Source organism: Salmo trutta, chromosome 12, assembly GCF_901001165.1.
Source record: "Salmo trutta chromosome 12, fSalTru1.1, whole genome shotgun sequence".
NCBI classification, from domain to species: domain Eukaryota; kingdom Metazoa; phylum Chordata; class Actinopteri; order Salmoniformes; family Salmonidae; genus Salmo; species Salmo trutta.
In genome coordinates, this window is record NC_042968.1 from 84,516,673 (window position 1) to 84,542,499 (window position 25,827).

The 25,827-nt window shown below is 43.6% G+C and overlaps 3 protein-coding genes across 6 annotated transcripts; 1 reads left to right on the top strand and 2 right to left on the bottom strand.

Annotated features, from left to right (window-relative positions):
• Positions 1-1,679: 1,679 nt before the first annotated feature.
• ik (IK cytokine) lies at positions 1,680-8,800 on the bottom strand. The gene is made up of 19 exons (XM_029770134.1): positions 8,636-8,800; positions 8,022-8,088; positions 7,674-7,772; positions 7,472-7,531; positions 7,167-7,334; positions 6,954-7,068; positions 6,237-6,307; positions 6,063-6,109; positions 5,799-5,962; positions 5,583-5,694; positions 5,420-5,468; positions 5,094-5,311; positions 4,899-4,974; positions 4,595-4,678; positions 4,407-4,464; positions 4,181-4,269; positions 3,896-4,004; positions 3,592-3,626; positions 1,680-1,927 (listed from the first exon to the last, which is right to left on the bottom strand). The coding sequence occupies exons 1-19, from the start codon at positions 8,664-8,666 to the stop codon at positions 1,900-1,902; spliced, it is 1,680 nt and encodes a 559-aa protein (XP_029625994.1). The 5' UTR covers positions 8,667-8,800; the 3' UTR covers positions 1,680-1,899.
• Positions 8,801-8,915: 115 nt separating this feature from the next.
• ndufa2 (NADH:ubiquinone oxidoreductase subunit A2) lies at positions 8,916-10,112 on the top strand. The gene is made up of 3 exons (XM_029770135.1): positions 8,916-9,059; positions 9,687-9,793; positions 9,905-10,112. Exons 1-3 carry the CDS (start codon positions 8,956-8,958, stop codon positions 9,988-9,990), a joined length of 297 nt encoding a protein of 98 aa, XP_029625995.1. The 5' UTR covers positions 8,916-8,955; the 3' UTR covers positions 9,991-10,112.
• Positions 10,113-10,396: 284 nt separating this feature from the next.
• LOC115204499 (nucleolar and coiled-body phosphoprotein 1) lies at positions 10,397-24,363 on the bottom strand. Of its 4 annotated transcripts, none has more exons than XM_029770131.1 (27): positions 24,124-24,363; positions 23,542-23,597; positions 23,086-23,201; positions 22,518-22,615; positions 22,170-22,298; positions 21,946-22,056; positions 21,742-21,864; positions 21,407-21,592; positions 20,761-20,901; positions 20,582-20,674; positions 20,405-20,503; positions 19,279-19,470; positions 18,976-19,164; positions 18,669-18,815; positions 18,392-18,547; positions 18,099-18,290; positions 17,729-17,977; positions 17,531-17,620; positions 15,581-15,673; positions 14,490-14,586; positions 14,174-14,368; positions 13,717-13,802; positions 13,305-13,560; positions 11,670-12,155; positions 11,479-11,579; positions 11,308-11,353; positions 10,397-11,224 (listed from the first exon to the last, which is right to left on the bottom strand). In XM_029770131.1, the coding sequence occupies exons 1-26, from the start codon at positions 24,238-24,240 to the stop codon at positions 11,327-11,329; spliced, it is 3,825 nt and encodes a 1,274-aa protein (XP_029625991.1). In that variant the 5' UTR covers positions 24,241-24,363; the 3' UTR covers positions 10,397-11,224; positions 11,308-11,326. The 4 variants fall into 4 exon arrangements, with proteins under 4 accessions (XP_029625991.1, XP_029625990.1, XP_029625992.1 ...); XM_029770130.1 differs by having other exon boundaries at positions 18,669-18,839; XM_029770132.1 differs by lacking the exon at positions 20,761-20,901 and having other exon boundaries at positions 18,669-18,839; positions 20,582-20,656; positions 21,581-21,592.
• Between the last annotated feature and the right edge of the window lie 1,464 nt (positions 24,364-25,827).

Below are 25,827 nucleotides of genomic sequence, written 5' to 3' on the forward strand. Positions count from 1 at the left end.
ATTCTTTAAAACGACGTTGGAGGCGGCTTATGGTAGAGAAATGAACATTAAATTCTCTGGAAACTGCTCTGGTGGACATTCCTGCAGTCTGCATGCCAATTGCACGCTCCCTCAAAGCTTGAGACATCTGGTATTGTGTTGTGACAAAACTGCACATTTTACTGGCCTTTTTGTCCCCAGCACCTGTAATGATCCTGCTTCTTGACATGCCACACCTGTCAGGTGGATGGATTATCTTGGCAAAGGAGAAATGCTCACTAACAGGGATGTAAACAAATGTGTGCAACATTTTTGAGAACAAGTATTCTGTGCGTGTGGAACATTTATGGTATATATTATTTCAGCTCATGAAACATGGGACAAACACTTTTTACATGTTGCGTTTATATTTTTGTTCAGCATAAGTTCAGGAGTTCAAATGTAGTTAACAAGTCATAAGTTGCATGGACTCTGTGTGCAATAGTGTTTAACAATGACTACCTCATGTCTGTACCCCACACACAGATAATTGTAAGGCCTCTCAGTCAGGCAGTGAATTTCATACACAGATTCAACCACAAAGACCAGGGGGATTTTCAAATTCCTTGCAAAGGGCACCTATATGTATAACAATTTAAAAAGCAGACATATCCTTTTGAGCACAGTGAAGTTAATTACACTTTGGATGGTGTATCAATACACCGGCACTACAAAGATACAGGCGTCCTTCATAACTCAGATGAAGGAAACTGCTCAGGGATTTCACCATGAGGCCAAATGGTGACTTTTTTTGAAAACAGTTTGAGTTTAAAGGCTGTGAAACTGAGGATGGAGCAACAGCATTGTGGTTACTCCACAATACTAACCCAACTGACAAGAGTGAAAAGGAAGCCTGTACAGAATTTAAATATTCCAAAACATGCATCCTTTTTTGCAACAAGGCACTAAAGAAATACTGCAATAAATGTGGCAATGAACAAGTGAATTTATGTTTGGGGCTAATCCAATACCTTACAGAGCATCTCAGTCCATATTTAAGGGTAGTGGTGGCTGCATCATAGTTATGGGTACGCGTGTAATCGTTAAGGACTGGGGAGTTTCAAGATACAAAAACTAAACGGAATGGACATAAGCACAAGCAAAATCCTAGAAAACCTGGTTCAGTCTGCTTTCCACCAGATACTGGGAGATTAACCTTTCAGCAGGACAATAACCTAAAACACAAAGCCAAATCTACACTGGAGTTGCTTACCAAGACAGTGAATGTCCCTGAGTGGCTGAAGTAGTTGACTTAAATCTGCTTGTAAGTTTATGGGAAGACCTGAAAATGGTTGTCTAACAATGATCGTCAACCAATTTGACAGCACTTAAAGAATAATAAAAAAAAAAAAAAAAAAGACACATTTTGGACAATCCAGGTGTGGAAAGCGCTTTAGAAACTTCCCAGAAAGACTCACAGCTGTAATCGCTGCCAAAGCTGATTCAAACATGTATTGACTCAGGTGGTTGAATATTTATCTAATCAAGATGTTTATTTAATTTTTTACAAATGTTAGAATTTCTTCCACTTTGAGTATTTTGTGTAGATTGTGAACAAACTATTTTTTTTATTGTAATCCACTTTAACAAAATGTGGAAAAAGTCAAGTGTTTGTCGTATTATGACATTTCTTAGAAATAAAATGTATGACAAAGCAAACGTTTTTTCCGATCTTATTTATTGGATGTTACCTAATAGAGACATTGACAGTGTGTAAAAGCTGCATAACATTGTGCTCCAATTCTCAGTCATGGTTACATTTCCATGACAAAGTAATCATAATACACAATCTAGTATTCCACAAAATACAAACAGGATTTTTAGCATACAATATATTGCAAGATTTTCAACATGTTCCAAATTATGCAAGCTGGGAGAACATTAATACTTTGGCCTCTTCGGCTTCTCCCTGAAAAAAAGGAGTAAAATGAATATAGAGCAGTGGGAATTTAACATTTAGCATCATATTTGAGGATATTTTAGGCAGCATCTTGCATGATGCAGTATTTCTGGAGTGGAGAGATGAGGCAGTTGTACTTGAGACGTTTTCCTCCTTTCGGAGTGTGAGCAGAATGTAGGTCACCACTGTACAGCACAGTGAGCGGCTCTGACAAGTCTCTCAGATACCACCGCCATCTTCCCATCATATACTGTCTGCTCTCAGTCCTCTCCCGCCACCGTCTGTCTGCTCTCAGTCCTCTCCCACCACCGTCTGTCTGCTCTCAGTCCTCTCCCGCCACCACCACCACCTTACCACCGTCTGTCTGCTCTCAGTCCTCTCCCACCACCACCACCTTACCGTCTGCTCTCAGTCCTCTCCCACCACCACCACCTTACCGTCTGCTCTCAGTCCTCTCCCACCACCACCACCTTACCGTCTGCTCTGTCCTCTCCCACCACCACCACCTTACCGTCTGTCTGCTCTCAGTCCTCTCCCACCACCACCACCTTACCGTCTGTCTGCTCTGTCCTCTCCCACCACCACCTTACCGTCTATTTGTCTGCCCTGTCCTCTCCCACCACCACCACCTTACCGTCTGTCTGTCTGCCCTGTCCTCTCCCACCACCACCACCTTACCGTCTGTCTGCCCTGTCCTCTCCCACCACCACCTTACCGTCTGTCTGTCTGCCCTGTCCTCTCCCACCACCACCACCTTACCGTCTGTGTCTGCTCTGTCCTCTCCCACCACCACCACCTTACCGTCTGTCTGTCTGCTCTGTCCTCTCCCACCACCACCACCTTACCGTCTGTCTGTCTGCTCTGCCCTCTCCCACCACCACCACCTTACCGTCTGTCTGCTCTGCCCTCTCCCACCACCACCTTACCGTCTGTCTGTCTGCTCTGTCCTCTCCCACCACCACCACCTTACCGTCTGTCTGTCTGCTCTGTCCTCTCCCACCACCACCACCACCTTACCGTCTGTCTGTCTGCTCTGTCCTCTCCCACCACCACCACCACCTTACCGTCTGTCTGTCTGCTCTGTCCTCTCCCACCACCACCACCACCTTACCGTCTGTCTGTCTGCTCTGTCCTCTCCCACCACCACCACCTTACCGTCTGTCTGTCTGCTCTGTCCTCTCCCACCACCACCACCACCTTACCGTCTGTCTGTCTGCTCTGTCCTCTCCCACCACCACCACCACCTTACCGTCTGTCTGTCTGCTCTGTCCTCTCCCACCACCACCACCACCTTACCGTCTGTCTGTCTGCTCTGTCCTCTCCCACCACCACCTTACCGTCTGTCTGTCTGCTCTGTCCTCTCCCACCACCACCACCACCTTACCGTCTGTCTGTCTGCTCTGTCCTCTCCCACCACCACCACCACCACCACCACCACCTTACCGTCTGTCTGTCTGCTCTGTCCTCTCCCACCACCACCTTACCGTCTGTCTGTCTGCTCTGTCCTCTCCCACCACCACCTTACCGTCTGTCTGTCTGCTCTGTCCTCTCCCACCACCACCTTACCGTCTGTCTGCTCTGTCCTCTCCCACCACCACCTTACCGTCTGTCTGAGTCATGTACACTAACTGTAGGATGTCAGCTGAAAAACAGACTGATGGAAATGTACTCACCCATCTGCCTCAGCCTTCTTCCTCTTCTCAATGATCTGTGACGGACAAAACATGATTAATGAGACAATCTTTCCTGGTTTATGTCTCAGTATACCCTGATAACTGTCACAACCCTGTTAATAACAGAGCCATTAAACCACCCACTCACAACCCTGTTAACAACAGAGCCGTTAAACCGCCCACTCACAACCCTGTTAACAACAGAGCCGTTAAACCGCCCACTCACAACCCTGTTAACAACAGAGCCGTTAAACCGCCCACTCACAACCCTGTTAACAACAGAGCCATTAAACCGCCCACTCACAGCACTGATCTTCTTCCACTGCCTGTCCAGCTCTGCCTTCTCATTGGTCTCCTTGAAGCGGCGAGTCTTCCTCCCCTCAGACATCTTGATGCCATACTGGAAGGCAGCCCTGAAAGGACGAACACAGTTTGTCTGCAATTAATATTAAATTACTTGGCCCGATTAAAAGTCTTTCATAGAAATGGCAAGGAATCCAATGATGTTTCTATCACTGTGTCCTGTAATGAATGTATGAAACATGGGATTCCAGGTTGGTTGTTGAGACAAAGCTCTAAGATAACATACTTTGGCAGAGCCTCCTTGTTGTTCATGTATTCACTGTATTCATCCTGAGTGTCAAAGTCCCAGCGACCCAGAGGACCCTTCTTGTTACCCTATAGAGGTCAGAGACAAAACAGAGGTCAAAAGTATGTCAACCACAACACACAACTAACTGTCACATGACTAGAAAGACGATCAACCCAAAGGTCTATCTAGGAGGGGACTAAGGATTAAAAGATGAAGCACCAACCTGGTCCATCTTGGTGTAGTCCACCTCTTCATCACTGTCCACAGCCAAGTCGTCCATACTGAGAACAGAGAGAGAGAACGCCCATATCACACAGGTACACCCACTACAGCAAATTACCTGGTATATTAAGTCCAGTGTCCACCCTACTTAAGTGCAGTGATGTGACATGGATGAATCGGGGGACTCACGTAGCTGGGTAACACTCAGCATAGCTGTTGGACATGCCAAAGAAGTCCCCGAGCTTCTCCTCTTTACGGCCACGCGACCCAGCAGTAGCTCGCAGTTAAGGAGGTCAGCGGACTAAACATTTCCCCCTCTATCCAGTCTAAATACTGGGAATGAAGACATTTCCCCCTCTATCCAGTCTAAATACTGGGAATGAAGACATTTCCCCCTCTATCCAGTCTAAATACTGGGAATGAAGACATTGTCAAGTCTAGCTATGTAAGCCAAGATAATGTGGCTCTCTGGCACAAACAGTGAAAAGGATATGTTTCTCCTGGCCACTGGGGAGTTGCTGCAAACTTCTCATTGATCAGCTTGATCTGGTCTTTCACTGATCCTGGACCTGTATGGTCCGAAGAGGATAGACAGGCCAGAGGTCAGAATGTGTAGTTGGGTTGAATGGGGATCAATAATACATTTTAAAAAGAGCATGTTATTTGTATGCTATGGTTGATGAATTACCTGTCTCAATCTCCATGGTATCATCATCATCTGCTCTGGGCTTCTCGAAGTAGCTGTGGCGTCTCTTTTCTTCCTCCTTGTCTCTTTCTCTCTCCCTCTCCCGCTCCCTCTCTCTGTCCCGCTCCCGGTCCCTCTCCTTCTCCCGGTAGCGTTCCTTCTCCTTGTCCCGGATGGCCTTGGAGGTAGATGGAGCGTAGTCCCCGATGTCATCAAAGATGCTGTTAGGATGGAGAAAGGAATGGTTTGAGTTCAATGGGAACAACAGATCTTCAAAGAAACAAAGTGATTAAATGAAAACAGCCTATATGGAGAGCCACAACACTGACCTTGCATCTGCCTCTGGTCCTGGAACTTTCTTCTCATCAATTTTCACCCCTGTAAGAAGAAACCAATGGAAATAATTTCATTGTGAACTGTAGATAAACAAACGGATGCCATGAAAAACGGGGTAGGAATCAGTATCCAGTTGTGAACCAATCAAAGGCCAACCTCCTTTTTCCTTCTTCTTCATCTTCTTGTTGCGGGTCCCTTGTCGCAGGTAGGACAGGATCTGGGTCAGCTTGCTGATGACAATGTCGTTGGTGGTGAGAGTTGTCTGAGCCTGAAGAGAGAGAAGTTACGCATACCTCTACATAAACCATGACTGTAATAGACCATGACTGTAATAGACATTCTATGTTATTGTGGTCTGCAGTGCAGTCGGACCTCCATGGTGGGGCAGTCGGCCTTGCTGCGGATCAGTGTGGTGGGGATGTCGGTGTCTGCGTACTCATCCTCCAGGTCTACTACGTATGCCATACGGCCGGGCAGGAACAGCTCATTCCTCTCAAACTGGCGGCCCTTGAACATGATCCGGTAGATATTCCTTCCTGAGGGTGGAGCAGAGAGACCATCAACACCACCAACCAACTGGAGTGATTTACCTTTACATGGGCTCAGATTCCAGTAGATAATATGACTATTACTTACCTAGACGTGTCTTGAACTCTATTTTCTCCTCTGGTTCAATCTCTTTCCTGGAGGAAAGAATACAGTTCATTTCTCTGGAATGAGGACACTGGAGAACTCGTTCAGGGAAAAAATGACATGTTCTATGCTATGAGAAAATGATTAAGAGTGGAGAAAATATGAATATATACATACTTGACTTCCTTTGTTACTTTTTCAATCATATCCTCCTCCTCCTTCTCCTTGCTGGTGATCTCAGCACGCACCTGCAAGTAGACAAGTATGATATCCATGTCAACTATTTCCTGTAGGTCGACACAGTCCCTACTCTGCTGCAGTTGTTCCATTATATGGCACAGCAGAGGATGTTTTCTTCACCTCTGGGTGTACATTGCAGGAGTGATAGAACAGGGTGACCTACTTGGTATTTTCACTCTATTCAGGGAGGGAGGGAGCAATGACAGTGTGTCCCATTGGAACAGCCAAGGAATTCACATCCCTTAGATTCAGCATACTTCAAACCAGATATCTTCTACAATATAGATGGCATTCTATAGCTACTACATGACTGTGTTACTGATAATCTGAGCTCAAGCATCTTCGGATTCCTTAATTTTAGGTTCAAATGCTATTCTTTCCCCCGCCTTTTTCTAAAACGTGACTCAAGTTTTATTGACAGGTCCAGGTTAGACATGTAGATAGGGGAAACAGTAAGAGGGATAAAGCTCAGGAAATGAGTGGTGGAAAGGGAATCAAACCACTGCCCTTAGGGGCATATTGGTCAGCAGAACTATAACTAGACCAGCCCCCCGGAACATGAAACGCTATTCTAATGGCAAAGACCAACAATCTGGACGGGCAGCTTCTGTTGTTTAATGAACCTTAGCATAATGAAAAGGACAGTAGACTGACCTTCTGCAAAAGGGCAAAATCCAACCCTTTCACCAAGTGAGTGTGTTCCATGTCACCACCCAAGAACTTAGACTCTTGGATCATCTGCCGCCTCTTCTCAGCTGCTGAATTATCCCTGTCGACACAATACATCACCATGGACATTCATACAGAACACGTCCATACACCACCACTCCCGGTGGGGAGTGGACAGTAGCATTATGGGAAACTCACGCCTCGGCTGTGGGCCCCACTGCTCTGTAATTGGCTGTTGTGCTGATGAGCTCTGTCTCCTCGTAGTCCTTGTTGACGCCATCACGACGCTCCCGGGCACGGTCACGGTACTTCTCAGCTAGCTCCCGCTCCCTCTCCACTTCCTGCTGACGCAGCTTGGCGTAATAACTGATAGGGGTAGCAGAGGGCAAAGGTCAGCGGGTGACAGCTGAGAGACCTCAGGCAGTGTGACAACAAACATTCAGTTTAATCAAATAATAAGAGAAACCGTTATTATAGACTGCCACTCTTAATTAAAGAATCACCTTTTCTTCTTCCGTCTACGGGCTGCAGGATCATCCTCTTCGCTGTAGTCCCGGGGCATCCTGTAAAAAAGCTAATTCAGTTCTAGAAGTGTTGATTCAAAAGACTGTGTACTTGGACTTAACAATCCCCAAATTTGCCATTTTCAGTAATATATTCATGATCCAACGGACTACTCTATGGTACTGTAAATCCATCACTCACTCATGATGTCTGGAGGATTTGGAGGATGGGGGAGCTGACGAAGGCGTGGCACGAGGGGTCATCAAAAGTTTACGGAAGTCCTCATTTGTCAGCTTGGACCTGGGGGGGGGGGGAAAAAGGAGGGGGGGGATTAAGCCACACAATATGTGTAGTCTAACGTAGTCTTGGAAGACTTTCAGACCATTCGTACTCATCCAAAATGTACAGCAAAACAATCAAAACATATCTCAGACATATTCAATAAGTGTCATCCCACTGGGTCCTCTGTTCTCATGACCCAAACGTTGATGTGGTGACCAAATGTGTTGTCATGCAAATATTGTAAACGGCAGCAAAAGCCTCACTTACTGAAGTGCTGACCGGTGGTCCTCCACCTCATGCCCATCCGGAGCCAGAGGGTTGGAGAACGACTCCGCTGTAAAATAAAGACGTTACTACCTGCGGACGCCATTTTTCCGGGGAGAACTGGCAACTGTGTCAATTGGTCCGCGCTTCACTTCGACTGCATCGAATGAGGTTAACTTGTACTAAATAATTAATACGTGGTTGATGCCACTGCAGTAAAACCCCAATTAGCTAAGAGTTCACGAATGGCTATCAAAATAGACATGTTGAGCAGATATACATATAAAATGAGGTAATTGAGAGGTTACTTTTTCTTTGCAAGATGGCCAAACAGTGGCTACTCAGGCTATTTAACAGTAGCTAGTTAGTTAGCAAGCTATGATGGGTAGGTAGCTAACAAACACCCCTAGTTAGTTACGGTTGTCTTTTGAGTCTGGAAATATGAATCCATATAGCTATATACATTGCTAATGCAACATGTAAACGTAATATTCAGTAACGTTAGTTGCACAAATGGGGAAAGTTATCAGTAGTAACGTTAGCTAACATTAGCTATCTTTGTTAGTTGGCTAGCTAGCTGACGTTAGCTCACACAATGCCAAATAAATTCAACTTACTCTCTCGCTCTCCTCGTTCTCGTTCCGGCATGTTGAATGAAGTTGGTCTCACTCAAGTAAAACAAAAAGTTTGTGATCAACTATTGCTAGATTTATAATCCTAGCTATGTTGTTGATGGTGATGTGTGCTGCTCTGAAAACGGAAATGACAGTCAACATTCGATTGGTATGGTCTTGATTTGCGGCGCAAACGTTACGTCAACCTTAAACGTGGAATGTAATTGGGTGAATTCTCGAATTTACAAAGCTTCTTGAATGTGATTTGTTGATATGGAAAGTGGGTGGGTTCAGGAACATTCATCTGAAGCTGGTGAACCATCATGGCCGCTTCTGTAGTAAGAGGTATTGGCTCTAACCTTGCTAAAAACCTTCGAGAGATTCGTCTACATTTGTGCCAGACATCGCCTGCGAGTCAAGGAGCAAGGTCATTTTTTATTTTATTTGACAACAGTCATATTTTCATGAAATCGAAATAGTTAGCTACTTTGTATTCGCTAGCGGTCACAAAGCTGTCCTCATAGCTAGCACAATCTACTGCCAGACGCCTAGTGGATGGATACTCGCATTTCTCTCCGCGATTCTGCCGGTTTTGATTAGCAGAATTTACTTTTTGTAGCAGGGTAGGAGAACTTACGCAGCAGGTTATGATGATTAAATAACGTTAGGGAAAGCGTTAGGGTTAGCTAAAATGCTAAACTTGTCCCCGACTCGAAAATACAGTATCTCGTTGAAACCAGTTCTGCCCTGAAAACATTCTTGTTTCCACTAATTCGATTCTGCCTGCCAGACATGTAAACATACAGTAGTTAACGAACAATCGCAATTTAATATAGAATAAACTAATCTGAAATAATTTGTAGATCACGCATATGTATCTAACTACAGCTCTACAACATCGTTTCTATTATGTGTCTTAATATTCCACATTTACTAATAAGATAAATAGTGAACCCATGTTTATTAGCTAGCTATTTCAGTCTTATGAACTCGTATAGTAAAAAATATTGTAAAAGTTATTTCACTTGATTATTTAATATTCCATGTTCTCCAGGGATTTTGTGGAACAGCACTATGTGGAACTAAAGAAGGCAAACCCCACATTCCCCATCCTCATCAGGGAGTGCTCAGGTGTTCAGCCTAAGCTTTGGGCAAGATCTGGTGAGAACATTGTTTCAGTAGCTAGGCGACTCACATCTGTCACCACTGAATGTCAAATGCAATGTTTATGGCCATGCATTCATTTGGTTCTTTCATGTACCTGTATTGCAGATTTTGGTAAGGAGAGCAGTGTGGCCCTTGACAACATGAATGCTGACCAAGTGGCTAAGGTGCTGGAGACAGTTGTGACATCATAAGCATGACCAACTCCGCTCCCCGAGGACACCTTTCCAACTGAGATGGAGTGTGGATTGTAAAGGACTTGTATCACATAAACCTCTATTTCTGTTCTAATAAATCTGAGTACTAACTTGTGACATGCTGCTGCATTGATATGTTTGTTAATTGTTTGTGTTCATATGAACTACATTCCATTCATAGGCATGTGCATATATTGGTAAGTCTATTGTTAAAAACAAAACTACTGTCAAACTCACAGAAGGCTAGCACTGTTCAATGTTCCCAATTATGGTCTGAGAGAATTGACCAGACAGTCAGCATTTGACTGAAAGATACACAAGTGGCTGGCAACAATATGATTTTATATTCATGCTATAGAAATTCACACTTTAATAATAAGCTTTTATGAATAAAGAAACCAGATTAAGAGATTAAACCATTTTTATTGATAACAATGAACAATCAGAAACGACAAATGGAAGAAAAGTTTGTTTTCACAAGAATGTGACAGAAATACTGGTTTGTAAACATGGGAGTTCAGCAAATTCTCTGAGTCAGTCAGATCAGCTATCTCCTCTGGTCCCCCAGAACCTTCCTCTGCATAGGTGTATGGGTCTAAAATAAGTGCTAAACCACAAGGCTATGGGCTCAGCAATAGGATTTGTGAGGTGCATAGTACAATATTTGGAGTGACATTTGCTACAAGTGTTCCCCATTTTGAGTCCTAACAATCCCTTACCTTACACACAATTATGTGGAAGTGTTCACAGCTTAAAGAACCGAAATTAAAACCCACAACATGCAAGAGTACTACACCCTACAACATTATCTAGACGGCAACGCTAGACCAAGGACATATTAATGCCCAATGTTTTATCATTAGTTAAGACTTGGCAAATACACTGAAGATGGGTTTACGTTCCATCAGGCTGTGCAAATGTGTTAGTTTCTGTGTCCAGTTTATTCAACACTTCAAATAGAATGGTATGAGTATTTTGCCTTTTTCATGTCAATACATGCCTGGTTTAGCAAGCTTATAGAATATATGGTTAAAACATAGATTGTGTTGTTAGTAACACAATACAGATGTTCCCCTAAAATACATGTGTAGAACCTTAAGTACATGTACAGGGTAGAACTCCAGTTTCCACTTCTTTTGGTTGAAACCTCAGGCACCAGTGTGATCGAGGTGGTCTTCTGATTGACGTCAGCAGCTCCACTTCATTCCCTGGAGAAGATATCCACCATCTCCTGCAAAGTAACATTAGATTTGAGAAATGATGTAAGTCATTTTGGGCTTTGGGAAAATGACAGAATATATGATGTATATGTACCTGAAATTTCACCATTGGATTATTTCTTTTTGGAGGACTTATTTTTCTAAAGAAAAAAGGAAATATCAGTGCTATTATAACTATTTTATGCATCCAAATAACACTATTTACATAATTCATCATGTTCTATTGATATGCACCTATGCCCCAGATAGTGTTTATGTCCCATACCTTAGTCACTTCTGTGTTAGGCAAAGGTCCTGTTGAGGCTTTTACCGGTGTTTTCAATGCAGTTTTCATTTTCTCCTTTTTCTCTGTCAGCTTCTTTTTCTCTGTAGAACCCAATCATAATGGAAACACACAACAAATTAACTTAATACTTAGAGAAGCAACCTTTCTTGTTTGTCCCGTACTGCACTTACTCTTTTTGTTTTTTGGGGTCTCTGGTGTAAGGCTCGGTTCAGGAGTTGAGATTGCAGAGTCTTTCACAGTGTTTTCAGCTTTAGCAGCCTTCTTCTTTCTTTTCTTTATTTCAATGCCTGGAGTTGTATTTTCCTTCACAGCGCTCCCTTTCTCTGCGACTTTCTTCTTCTTCTTTTTGGGAGTCTCTAGCTCTTCCGGCTCAGGGGTGGGAGGAAGAGGCCTCTTAGCAGCTGTGGTCTTTGGAGTTTCCTTGGTCTGGTTGTTGGTTGGTGGTGTCAGGGTGGCTGCTGTGTTTTTCTTGCTCTTTTTCATTTTTGTATTTTTTGGGACGAAGTCTGTTTTTTCGTCCTCTTCCGGTGACTCCCTCTCGGCCCCTCTTCTTTTCTTCACCCTCTTTCTTTTCCTTTTCCTGAGGGACTTTGCTGACAGAACAAGAGTGGTGGAGCCAGACTCTGAAGCCGGGGTGGTATCCACCTTGGAATCGTCTGTAAAACGGAGAAAATCAATGTAACAGAAATGTTGACTATAGATGATGGTTACAGGTTACATTCAGTTATTTAGCAGGTAATACAAGGCAACCCCTAGCCCTACCCTTTTCCTAGTAGTGGCTAAGGGTTATTTATGGTCCAGGTCTAATGATTATTAGCTTTCTCTTGTGCCTCTTTCTCTCAGGGCTCTCCAACCCTGTTCCTGGAGAGCTACCCTCCTGTAGGTTTTAACTCCAACCCTGTTCCTGGAGAGCTACCCTCCTGTAGGTTTTAACTTCAACCCTGTTCCTGGAGAGCTAACCTCCTGTAGGTTTTAACTTCAACCCTGTTCCTGGAGAGCTAACATCCTGTTGGTTTTAACTTCAACCCTGTTCCTGGAGAGCTACCCTCCTGTAGGTTTTAACTCCAACCCTGTTCCTGGAGAGTTACCGTCCTGTAGGTTTTAACTCCAACCCTGTTCCTGGAGATATACCCTCCTGTAGGTTTTAACTCCAACCCTGTTCCTGGAGAGCTAACATCCTGTTGGTTTTAACTTCAACCCTGTTCCTGGAGAGCTACCCTCCTGTAGGTTTTAACTCCAACCCTGTTCCTGGATAGCTACCATCCTGTAGGTTTTAACTCCAACCCTGTTCCTGGAGAGCTAACCTCCTGTAGGTTTTAACTTCAACCCTGTTCCTGGAGAGCTACCGTCCTGTAGGTTTTAACTTCAACCCTGTTCCTGGAGAGCTACCCTCCTGTAGGTTTTAACTTCAACCCTGTTCCTGGAGAGCTACCCTCCTGTAGGTTTTAACTTCAACCCTGTTCCTGGATAGCTACCCTCCTGTAGGTTTTAACTCCAACCCTGTTCCTGGAGAGCTACCCTCCTGTAGGTTTTAACTCCAACCCTGTTCCTGGAGAGCTACCCTCCTGTAGGTTTTAACTCCAACCCTGTTCCTGGAGAGCTAACATCCTGTAGGTTTTCAATCCAACCCCAGTTGTTACTAACCTGATTCAGCTTATCAACCAGCTAATTATTAGAATCAGGTGTGCTACATTAGGGTTAGAGTTAAAACCTACAGGACAGTAGCTTTCCAGGAACAGGGTTGAAGTTAACCTACAGGACGGTATCTCTCTGGAAACAGGGTTAGAGAGCTCTGGATAGTGTACCTGATGGAGTCAGCTCCAACCACTTGGTGTCCTGACTGGACGCATCACCATGCTCCTCTACTGCAGGCTGCCCATTCTCTTCAACCTCCCCCTTCTTCTTCTTCATCTTCTTCTTGGGAGTTGCATCCGTTGTCTCTTTACTCCTCTTCCTCTTTGATCCAGGTGTTGGGGTATCAGTGGTTGGCTCCTCTGTGGGCGGTTCCTCTGTCTCTGTGGGGATTGTCTCAGCAACTGTCTCAATGGTCACTTTTTCAGGCTACATGGTGACGAAAAACAGAGGGGCAACAACAATAGAATATTGTTTAGATCAAAGCAAAACCTTCAATCAAAGCATTTGGTCACTTTGATTCATATCAGCCGTGCACAGGATGTCTCACAGACACATGGTTACATCATTGATTACTTTACTTACCTCCAAGTCTTCAGATGCTGAATTGGGGATAACTGGGTCAACACACACCTTTGATTCCTCTTCTAAAGCAGTTCTGGTCTCAGCAGCTAAAGATACATTTAAAAATACATTTCATAAGACTGGTCATTTACTTGTTTGACTGTATTTTGAAAGTTGTTCTTCCTCTCAGTTATTTCATTGCAAGATGATGGTAAGTCATATATTTTTTTATTTTATCCCAAACTTTATGAAAGCTTTATGAACAGTGTTTCTGTTTTGACTGTCCTCTCTCTGTGTTTCACTTTCGTTGAACACTCATCTTAACTTAGCTTATGTTCCTGTCCTTTGTTAATTTAGATACTGTATTATGATGTGTGGTCTGTACCTTTTCTGGCCTCAGCTATAAAGTGATCCAAGTTGTCAGTGGAGTCCACGTATGGTTCTTCTAGACCAGGTGGGGAGAAATGGCTGGTCTTACCCGTAGCAGGGGCTTCTGACGGGAGTTCAGCGGTGTCACTCTTGTCCTCTGATGTTGTAGAGGTCACTATCTGATCCTCTGTCTTGGGCTTCTCTGAAGAAGTGTCTGTCTTTAGGACCTTCTGGGGACTCTCTGGGACCTCCTCCTCCTTTGCACTCTCTGGCCCAGAGGCAGGGGGTGTGTCCACCTCAGGGACTGTCGTGGAAAGGAGGAGGTCATAGATAGACACAGAACTAACCAAAATGCAACTACACCAAGCAAAATGAACAGCACCAGAAAATAACACATGACATGAGTGAGGTCTGGGCTGGTGTACCTTCAGGAGAAGATCCTTCAATATCGGTTGGATCATCACTGCTGTTGTCCTCAGCTGCTGCTTCAGTTGTAGGTATGACTGGAGCAGCTTCAACTTTCTGTCAAGGCATGAAGTGCAAATATGAATAAGGAGCCCATATGGTGTTGGTGGAAAAATGAACAATTAGCAGTCCAGAAAGAATGTCCATGACATCCCTACATCTCCCGTACCGTACATACCTGTTGGACTGTGTTCCATGACATCCCTACATCACCCATACCATACATACCCGTTGGACTGTGTTCCATGACATCCCTACATCACCGTTACGTACATACCTCTGCTGGACTGTGTTCCATGACATCCCTACATCACCCGTACCATACATACCCGTTGGACTGTGTTCCATGACATCCCTACATCACCGTACCGTACATACCTCTGCTGGACTGTGTTCCATGACATCCCTACATCACCCGTATCGTACATACCTCTGCTGGACTGTGTTCCATAACATCCCTACATCACCCGTACCGTACATACCCCTGCTGGACTGTGTTCCATGACATCCCTACATCGCCCATACTGTACATACCTCTGCTGGACTGTGTTCCATGACATCCCTACATCGCCCGTACCATACATACCCCTGCTGGACTGTGTTCCATGACATCCCTACATCACCCATTCCGTACATACCTCTGCTGGACTGTGTTCCATGACATCCCTACATCACCGTACCATACATACCTCTGCTGGACTGTGTTCCATGACATCCCTACATCACCGTACCATACATACCTCTGCTGGACTGTGTTCCATGACATCCCTACATCACCCATACTGTACATACCTCTGCTGGACTGTGTTCCATGACATCCCTACATCACCGTACCATACATACCTCTGCTGGACTGTGTTCCATGACATCCCTACATCACCCGTATCGTACATACCTCTGCTGGACTGTGTTCCATAACATCCCTACATCACCCGTACCATACATACCTCTGCTGGACTGTGTTCCATGACATCCCTACATCACCCGTATCGTACATACCTCTGCTGGACTGTGTTCCATAACATCCCTACATCACCCGTACCGTACATACCTCTGCTGGACTGTGTTCCTCTGTACCTCCCTCCTTGCCAGCAGGAGGCGTTGCCTGGGTTTGAGTGACAGCTGATGGTGTGGATTCTGGGTTCTGGTCACATACGTCAGATTCATAAGCACAGATAAAATACAAGGTCAATTTAATCTATGCAAGTTGAAGTTTATATAATACATGCCATTGCCAAACATTTTCACTTTGATATGCACAGTAATTATCAGTTTAATTTAGGGCTGACCCCAATTAGTTTATTGTTCGATTGTTTGGCTGTTGGTCAACCGAGATTGTTTAGTCGAGCAGTAACAAATATATACAGTACCAGTCAAAAGTTTGGACACACCTACTCATTCCAGGGTTTTTCTGTATTTTGTACTATTTTCTACATTGTAGATAAGTAGTGAAGACATCAAAACTATGAAAGTTTTCACTATTATTCTTCAATGTAAAAATAAAGAAAAACCCTTGAATGAGTAGGTGTGTCCAAACCTTTGTCTGGTTCTGTATATCACCAGTAGTACATTTACCTTTAATTCCTATCATTTATAATCTACAATGTTTGTTACTTTGTTTTTTGGTAATTATTTTAATGCATTCAATATTATTATTCCAGTCTTCCCGTTGTCATTGTCGGAGTGGACACATTGTTAACAGAGTGCACAACCTATGCTACACTTGTGAGAAACTAGTTTTGTTTTATTTCATTCCATTTACGAGTTTTGTCAATTAAGTCATTGTCTTTTGTTTGGAGCGCTCCTGTCCATGTTGAGTAAAGACGAGCACAAATAGAAGTAGGCCTATAGGCTACCTGAATAATCTTCCCAGCGCTCTCCCTTTTGATAACCACTTAGCGTGAAAGCAAAAAATGTCATGCTCTGGGCCAGTTGAAACGTCATAAAATAGGCCTACCTGATTACTTCTTATCAGTGTTTGACTTGGACTGAAATATGTTCCGGTACTCATTTTGGGTGCTGGTACTGGTTATATTTAGGTGCAGGAGCTCCACAATACTTTTGAGCTAATATTCTGTAAGAGGAACAGGAGCTCAAGCAGTAGAACATTTGAGGTGCCGGTACTCTGCTCCGGTGAGCTTCCTGCCCAGGTCAACCACTGCTTCTTATCCCTGGTGAAAATAGCCTCCAGCTGTGTCTGTCCTGAGCTCACTGGAGCTGGGAAACTCTGAGGGCCCAGACTATTTTATACAGTGTTGCAAGTTGGCTAGTGCAAGCTTTAGGCTGGACCCAACTTAATAGTTGATACATTGATTCAAGTTTGTTGCAGACAGGCCATGTGTAGCCAATGTGATTTATAGGATATTTATTTTTATCAGGATACTTTCTGCCTGCAAGCTGCAGTTTTTATTTGTTGGCTTTATGTAGACACATTTTACATAGTTGGCAAAGGCAATAGAAGTTACTTTTTAGGTTTGTATAATTTTAATTTAGATTTGGATAGAATTTTTATTAACCACATGACAATGATTGTCAGATATGAAGCCGTTATTATAAATTAAATTAAACTGTTTCACGAAAATGTGCATATGAAAACCATAACTGGCACGCAGATGGGTAGGATTGGTAAGATAAATTTGCATTCCACATGAAAAAGGTTTCTAACTCCTCATGTAGCCTATTACCGGCAACTTCAGGAGAGTAATGGCAGAACCTGTGAAAGCCAGCAGGAGAGGGAGGAGAATATTGGAGTCAGGTTTTTCTCTTCTGGTTATCTAGACCTCTGGCGCCATCATAAGGCATTTGTCTTATTTCATCAAACTGTAAGCTTTAAGCCTCAGACAAGCTCAATGCATAAAGTACATTTTATTAAAACACATAGGGTGTGTCTATATATGTAAAAATACACCATTTTTTTTTATACCAGACGACTTTCGGTTGTCAAATATTTTTTTTTAGTCCGGGACAGCCCTAGTTAAATTTGATGGGCTATGAGACTGACCGATGGTGTTTCTTCATCCTCACTGTCTGAGGAATCTTTGTCCTCCTGTACTGGAGTTGACGGTTTGCCTACGGAGGTAGCAGTGACCTTCTGTAGAAACAAAAACAAATAAACAGAATGTAGGTACAACTGCAGACGCCAAAACATCACCAAAAGCACATTACCACAGGTTAATAACATGTGTGACCGATAGCTTACTTTAGCTGGCTTGCCCTCCTCAGTGTCAGACTCATCACTGTCCGAGCTGTCGGCCTTCTTAGCTGCAGCAGGGGCCTTGGGTGTGGTTTTAGCCGGGCTGGGGGTGGGCTTGGCAGGGGCCTGCTTGGCTGGAGCCTCATCCTCACTGTCAGAGGCGTCTGAGCTGTCAGTCTCCATCTTAGCAGCTGCTGCTGCTGGGGTCTTAGGAGTGGCTTTGGCCTTGCTTGGGGTTGAGGCTGGGGTGGTTTTCTGCTTGGTAGTAGATTCAGGTTTAAGAAAGTTCTAGGATTATACACCAATTTATCCTCAGTATTATCACAGGATTAACACAACACTATCAAATTATATATTTCTGGCATATGATACAGACCTTTTTAGGAGCCTCCTCCTCAGTGTCTGAGTCGGAGCTGTCGCTATCAGAGCTCTGTGCTTTCTTCCCTGCAGCAGGAGTCTTGGGAGCAGCTTTAGCCTGACTGGGGGTGACTACACTGGGTTTCACTGGGGCTGCTGGGGGCGCCTTGGCTGGTTTCACAGGAGCAGCTTTGGGTGTCAGTGCAGGTTTCTGGAACAAATAATTATATCAGAAATAAAACCAACTCAATATTTGTTTTTCTTATTGACAAGGGGAAGTGGTTTAATGACTATTTCTCAAGTGTGACATACCTTGACAGTAAACTCCTCTTCACTGTCTGTGGTGTCACTGTCTGAACTCTCTGCTTTATTGGGAGCTGTAGGGGTGGCTGGAGTCTTACTGGGAGCTGAGGCCTTACTGGGAGCTGAGGCCTTACTGGGAGCTGCCTCTATGACTTTAGCAGGAGTCTGAAACACAAATCCACACAGACCAGAGTCAATAAACAACATTATAGTTGTACATTTTCAAGACATGATTCCACAGAAAAAAAGCTGTTTGCATGTTCTAATAGTGCAAATATTCTTTCACCTGTGTGAAAGGAATGTCATCTTCACTGCTGTCACTCTCTGAGCTCTCTGCTGGTTTTGAGGGAGTGATAGCGAGTTTGCTGGACTTCACTGGTTCTGGTGATTTCACTGCTACAGCCTTGACTGGAGCAGCTGCCCCCGGCTTGGTCTTAGGGAGAGAGCAGATGCAGATCTGGAGACTATCACAGAAGTAATGACTTATGGTGTTTATGGTCTACTGCACTTCCTATGTCTACATTGACCTACAGTAGATCATGTTGTGCGTTGTATCGTAAATGGGATCAAAATAGTAGGATTATTGTACAAACCTTAGGAGCCTCCTCCTCAGTGTCTGAGTCGGAGCTGTCGCTATCAGAGCTCTGTGCTTTCTTCCCTGCAGCAGGAGTCATGGGAGCAGCTTTAGCCTGACTGGGGGTGACTACACTGGGTTTCACTGGGGCTGCTGGGGGCGCCTTGGCTGGTTTCACAGGAGCAGCTTTCGGTGTCTGTGTTGATTTCTGAAACAAAAAATGATATCAAGGTATTATATCAGGAATAAAACCAACTCAATATTTGTTTTTATTAGTGACAAGGAGAAATGGTTTAATTACTATTTCTCAGGTGTGACTTACCTTTACAGTTAACTCCTCTTCACTGTCTGAGTCTGAGCTGTCGCTATCAGAGCTCTGTGCTTTCTTCCCTGCAGCAGGAGTCTTGGGAGCAGCTTTAGCCTGACTGGGGGTGACTACACTGGGTTTCACTGGGGCTGCTGGGGGCGCCTTGGCTGGTTTCACAGGAGCAGCTTTCGGTGTCTGTGTTGATTTCTGAAACAAAAAATTATATCAAGGTATTATATCAGGAATAAAACCAACTCAATATTTGTTTTTATTAGTGACAAGAAATGGTTTAATTACTATACTGAACAAAAATATGAATGCAACATGCAACAATTTCAAAGATTTTACTGAGTTACACTTCATAAAAGGAAATCCATCAATTGAAATCAATTGATTAAGCCCTAATCTATGGATTTAACATGACTGGGCAGTGGTGCAGCCATGGGTGGGCCTTGGAGGGCATAGGCCAATCCACTTGGCAGCCAGGCCCACCCACTGGGGAGCTAGGCCCAGCCAATCAGAATTTGTTTTTCCACACAAAAGGGCTTTTACAGACAGAAATACTCCTCAGCATCCCACCCTCCTCAGACAATCCGGCAGGTGAAGAAGCCGGTTGTGGAGGTCCTGGGCTGGCGTGGTTACACATGGTCTGCCGCTGTGAGGCAGGTTGGATGTACTGCCAAATTCTCCAAAATGACATTGGAGGCAGCTTATGGTAGAGAAATTAACATTCAATTCTCTGGCAACAGCCCTGTTGAACATTCTTGCAATCCGCATACCAATTGCACGCTCCCTCAAAACTTGAGACATGTGTGCCATTGTTTTGTGTGCCAAAACTGCACATTTTATAGTGGCCTTTTATTGTCACCAGCACAAGGTGCACCTGTGTAATAATCATGCTGTTTATTCAGCATCTTGATATGCCACACCAGTTAGGTGGGTGGATTATCCTGGCTGGCAAAGGAGAAACGCTCACTAACAGGGATGTAAACAAATGTGTGCACAAAATTAGAGAGAAATAAGCTTTTAGTGCGTACGGAACATTTCTGGGATCTTTTATTTCAGCTCATGAAACATGGGACCAACACTTTGCATGTTGCATTTATATTTTTGTTCAGTGTATTTCTCAGGTATGACTTACCTTTATAAATAACTCATCTTCAGTGTCTGAGTCTGAGCTGTCGCTATCAGAGCTCTGTGCTTTCTTCCCTGCAGCAGGAGTCTTGGGAGCAGCTTTAGCCTGACTGGGGGTGACTACACTGGGTTTCACTGGGGCTGCTGGGGGTGCCTTGGCTGGTTTCACAGGAGCAGCTTTAGCCTGACTGGGGGTGACTACACTGGGTTTCACTGGGGCTGCTGGGGGCGCCTTGGCTGGTTTCACAGGAGCAGCTTTGGGTGTCTGTGTTGATTTCTGAAACAAAAAAATATATCAAGCTCTTCAAGCAAATGAACTTGTTATAGGACAGGGTAGCATGATATTAGTCAGTTGTGACCTACCTTTACAGGAGCCTCCTCCTCAGTGTCATCACTGTCACTGTCTGAGCTGTTTGTTGGTTTTTTAATAGGGGTGGATTTCACTGCTTCTGCCTTGACCAGAGTTGCAGCCACAGGCTTGGCTTTGGGTGTCGCCACAGATTTCTGGAACAGAGACAAATGAAACATGGCATGAGAACCATGTTTCCTGGTCGGTGTCACAGACAGTCACTCGAAGCTGAGTGCCACTATAGAGCTTGTCAGGCTAGAGCCAAGGGGATTGACCCTGTCCAAACAGAGTTACAGGACCATGGATCACTGCTTCAGCACAAAGACAGAGGAGCAGTACAGCCCTGCCAAATACAAACTGTCCACGGGGGTGTTAGCTGTGAATTTAGAGGACTATAATAATATCTATGCCAATGTCCACACACATCATTACAGTGACTGGACGACAGATATGGTTGTCTGTGTATCTCTACTGTTAAAGTTGATTCATAAAAAATACTGTACAATGGGTCAAAGGAAGTTCAGGAAGTCACCAATCATTGTGCGCCGAGTTTTTTTATTATTATATGACTGTCCAGCTTGTATGTTATAGAATATATTTCAGACACAAGCTTAAATTTGTGTGAGAGCATTACTGTAGTCAGGTATCATTAGGATTCACCTTTTTAGGAGCCTCCTCCTCAGTGTCTGAGTCGGAGCTGTCGCTATCAGAGCTCTGTGCTTTCTTCCCTGCAGCAGGAGTCTTGGGAGCAGCTTTAGCCTGACTGGGGGTGACTACACTGGGCTTCACTGGGGTTGCTGGGCTCGCCTTGGCTGGTTTCACAGGAGCAGCTTTAGATGTTAGTTTCTAAAAACACAGAGGAGAGAAGATGGAAAGACAAATGCATGGCAGTCAGGCGTTGTTGAATAACCATGCTATTACCTAGGAGTAACCATTACCAGTCCAATAATTTAGCTGAAATTAATTTAATTTACAACGATTCAGGTGTGACATACCTTGACAGTAACCTCCTCTTCACTGTCTGAGGTGTCACTGTCTGAACTCTCTGCTTTACTGGGAGCTGTAGGGGTGGCAGAAGTCTTACTGGGAGCTGAGGCCTTACTGGGAATGACAACAGTCTGAAATACACAGAGTAAACATTTCATAAATCTGAATTTCACAGAATGTAGTTATAACACAATTGTCGTAAGACCCCTCACCTGTGATGGAGGAATCTCATTCTCACTGTCTGATTCGCTGTTACTGTCTACATGTTTTGAGGGTGTGGTGGTAGGGGCAGCTGAAGAGGCCTTTGGGGTGACAGTAACTCCCTGGAAGAGAGGTAAGTATTCAGACACATGGGATACACAGTCAATTTCATATAATGTATATACCTCATTTATCAAGAAAGCCTTTATCCTCCAAATGGAACACCATGTTTCACCTGTGTGAGGGGAATCTCCTCGTTGCTCTCAGAGTCACTGTCTGAGCTCTCTGCTTGTTTTAAAGCGGTGACCGCTGGTACAGGGGCTGATGTTTCCACTGTCCCGTTACTGACTGGAGTAGATGGCAACTTTGATAATGACACAGAAATCGGAATGTCAGTAGTCAGCAACTACATCAAATGGAGCTAAATAACTATAAATACTGTATTATATCTGTGTTATGATTGTTTAATTTTTCTAGGATACTTAAAACAATGTTCAATTTGCTAATCCAAACCTATTCAAGTCCCCAAAAGCTCTGGTGCCAAGGCCCAACCCAAATCACAGCTCCTCCTCTATCTACCCACCTCATCCTGTGAGACCGGCTCCTCATTCTCTGGGGTTGCAGCCTGGGGGGTTTCTGCATCCGCAGCCTGGGGTGTGTGGGGGGCAGGAGGTAGAGAATCTGAAAAACAGCTGAGTAATGAGGAATGCTGAATTTACATGGTTGATCACGTGCAGCTATGAATGCCAGATGGGGCGGTAGGTAGCCCATCCGCTAAGGAGTTGGGCCTGTAGCTGAAGGGTGGATAATTTGAATTCCGGGCCAGGGTGCTGGAAAAGGGGGGAATTGATCTGGCAACTGGAGGGCTGCTATGTTCACATCCTGAAAACATTCCCCTACCGTTGGGCAGCTTGACCCATGTAACTTTACCACAGTGGTTGTCTCAGTTATGTGTGCCCTCTGAGAGGGAGGTTGAGAAAGGAGCAGAAGACACATTTTCATTGTTTGTCGTAACATGGACAATAAAGTTTTATTGTATCAAGTCTATCTTCTCCATGGAACAGTTTAATGCTGTTTTTTGGTTGATTAAGGGTTTGTGAATTTGATACACTGTGAACATTATATTTAATGTAGGGCAGGAGGTAGCCTACCAATTGGTTTTGAGTCCACATCTTCTTCTTTGGTTGATGGATCGGCCTTAATCTTCTTCAGGGTGGTGGAATCCACTTCAGGCTCTTGTTTTGGATTTTGTCCGATTTCTGAGACCCTGAAAATGTGTTATAGCAGCAGTACATAACAAATGATTTACCTTAAGATGCCATAACATGTTTACATTTAAGTCATTTAGTAGATACTCTTATCCTGAGTGTCTTACAGGAGCAACTAGGGTTAAGTGCCTTGCTCAAGGGCACATTGGCAGATTTATTTTCACCTAGTCAAGCTCAGGGTTCAAACCAGCGACCTTTCAGTTACTGGCCCAACGCTCTTAACCACTGGGCTACCTGCCGCCCAAAGGCACATAGTACATTATGTTATATAGGCACTGCATAATGACAATATGTGCCTGAGGCAAATTAAACTAATATGACATATTATACTATACTTACTTGGTCCAACTCGTGTAGATGTCATGTAAAGAGGTGATATCTTCTGGTGTTTCCATCTGTAGGTCACCAAAAGCATAAATGCATAGGGCAGAGTATTTTATATTAAATACGTCTCTATACATTCTTCAAAAAGTATTAAAGACAACTGAATACATATACAATTGCTTTAAATACATTTATTCATCTGAAAAACAAGTAGACGTAGATCATTTCGCAACAACGACCATGGTGCGCATTTCACAAAATGTACAGTGCCACCATTCATGGCCCCAACGTGTGTTCAACTGTTACATAATGTTCTACATCAGTTATGGCTGACTAAATCCAAGGTAGAGATTCAGAAAGACGCACCATGCAAAGGGAAGGTCAATTGCAAACATTATTTGCATAAATGTAGGTTTATTCAGATACAACATATTGAAAATAATGAAAGCAAATCTCACCTAATATTAAATTACACTACTTCAATCCTGGATAACCACACATATTTCAAAATGGTCAAATACACTATGTGCTAATATAGGTTTAATGAGGAGTTGAAACGAAATTTAAAAAAAAGAGTTGGACAGTATCAAAACATACCTGAGTTGCATGTTTTTTCAGCACGTTTGCAGCCTTCTGGTAACCATTCTCCTTTAAATGCTGATAAATCAAATAAAGCAGGGCACTGTTTGATGCATTCGGGTCCTTTGAAGTCATCGTTTTAAGGTATTACGACTAGCACAATCAAAATAATCAATTAAAGGGCTTTAATCTACTGATTAAGAGCTCTTCGTCCTCACTGTCTGCAGGAATTTGCCATGTACTTACAGCGACTACGCCCCCTTCGATGTGCATGATGGGACATGTAGTGAAATGCACCTGAGTCTTTTAATTGCTCCAGCATTTCTCACTGACTTGACACTACCTTGTTGCCACTTAAAATGTGTTGTTATCATCTCACAATGATCTAACAATTCCATACATAGAGAGACGTAACATATTATTAGCCTTATAATAGGATTATTATAAAGGCTCATGCATGCTTATAACAAGCCACAAAGCATTATACACGCAGCGTCATCAATGATGTCAGGACCGTGTGAGTGACATGTGTCCTGGGGATTCAGAACCATTGCATTTGAGAGTCAAATTCTTACAAAATGATCAGAAATACATCACACAGTACACAATACACGGGTGTGATCCCCTCTTAAATGTGTATAACAAACTTAACGTAGGTTTGTGATCCACCCAGTAAAACCTTTTGGCATTTTTATGACCCACCAAATAAATACAATCCTTTTTATTTGTCCCAATCCACCTGTGGGTCTCAAACCATCGTTTGTAAACTAATGTCGCGTTCAAAACAACTGGGAACTCCGAAAAGTACGAGATCAAATCATGACGTCAGTGATCTTTAGGTCGGAAAGTCGGAGCTCTAGAAAGAGGCCCAAGTTCCAGAGTTGGATGACCGTTCACATCGATTTTCCCATTCGCTGCTCGTTTTTTCCGAGTTCCCAGTTGTTTTGAACGCACCAAAATCGGAAGATATTTCCGAGTTCCGAGTTGCAAGTTGTTTTGAACGTGGATCGTGACAGAGTAACGTAGGACTGTGCCGTCATAAACGTATTTATTGGTTTTCAATTCATCAACATACCACACGATGGCATCAAACACCCTGTAACTCTCCCAGAAATTAAACTACAAAAGGCTGTGCAAATGAATATAGGAAAATATCTGAAACAGATTATTCAACCAAAATGGCATGATGTTGGGTGTCAGTTAAAGTAGGAGAGGGGACATTTCAAAACGGACAGCAGGTGGTTAGAACGTTGGGCCAGTAACCGTAAAGTTGCTGGATCTAATCCCCGAGTTGACAAGGTAAAAATCTGTCGTTCTGCCCCTGAACAATTAACCCACTGTTCCCCGGTAGGCTGTCATTGTAAATAAGAATTTGTTCTTTACTGACTTGCCTAGTTAAATAAAATAAAATGGGCACAAGCCCAAACACACCACTGAAAATGACAGTTTCAAAAACTGAAACTGAGAAGATAATGTTACAGTAGAAAGTAGCCTATGTTATTTATCAGTATAATGTTAAATAATTGTGCTGCATTAAGAAACACACACAGAAATACCATTTTTGTGAAAGTTGCCCCCCTGGATATTATTGTCAATGCACCACTAATAACATACTGGCTATTTTACTTTCTGTATGAATATCATGACAAAACTGTCAGATATGCTGTAATTGATGTGTGACTTCTAATGAGTAGTTTAGGCATAAAACATGTGATTGCTAAC

Coding starts and splice junctions, on each gene's coding strand:
- LOC115204499 (XM_029770130.1), bottom strand. CDS start 24,240: ATGACTTCAAAGGACCCGAATGCATCAAACAGTGCCCTGCTTTATTTG. Junction 22,299..22,517: donor AGCCGGTCTCACAGGATGAG/GTGGGTAGATAG, acceptor TCATTATCAAAG/TTGCCATCTACTCCAGTCAG. Junction 15,674..17,530: donor AGGATGAAGAAACACCATCG/GTCAGTCTCATA, acceptor GTATGTGACCAG/AACCCAGAATCCACACCATC.
- ndufa2 (XM_029770135.1), top strand. CDS start 8,956: ATGGCCGCTTCTGTAGTAAGAGGTATTGGCTCTAACCTTGCTAAAAAC. Junction 9,060..9,686: donor CCTGCGAGTCAAGGAGCAAG/GTCATTTTTTAT, acceptor CATGTTCTCCAG/GGATTTTGTGGAACAGCACT. Junction 9,794..9,904: donor TAAGCTTTGGGCAAGATCTG/GTGAGAACATTG, acceptor CCTGTATTGCAG/ATTTTGGTAAGGAGAGCAGT.
- ik (XM_029770134.1), bottom strand. CDS start 8,666: ATGCCGGAACGAGAACGAGGAGAGCGAGAGA. Junction 4,465..4,594: donor GCTGAGTGTTACCCAGCTAC/GTGAGTCCCCCG, acceptor CTCTGTTCTCAG/TATGGACGACTTGGCTGTGG. Junction 4,005..4,180: donor AACAAGGAGGCTCTGCCAAA/GTATGTTATCTT, acceptor TCGTCCTTTCAG/GGCTGCCTTCCAGTATGGCA.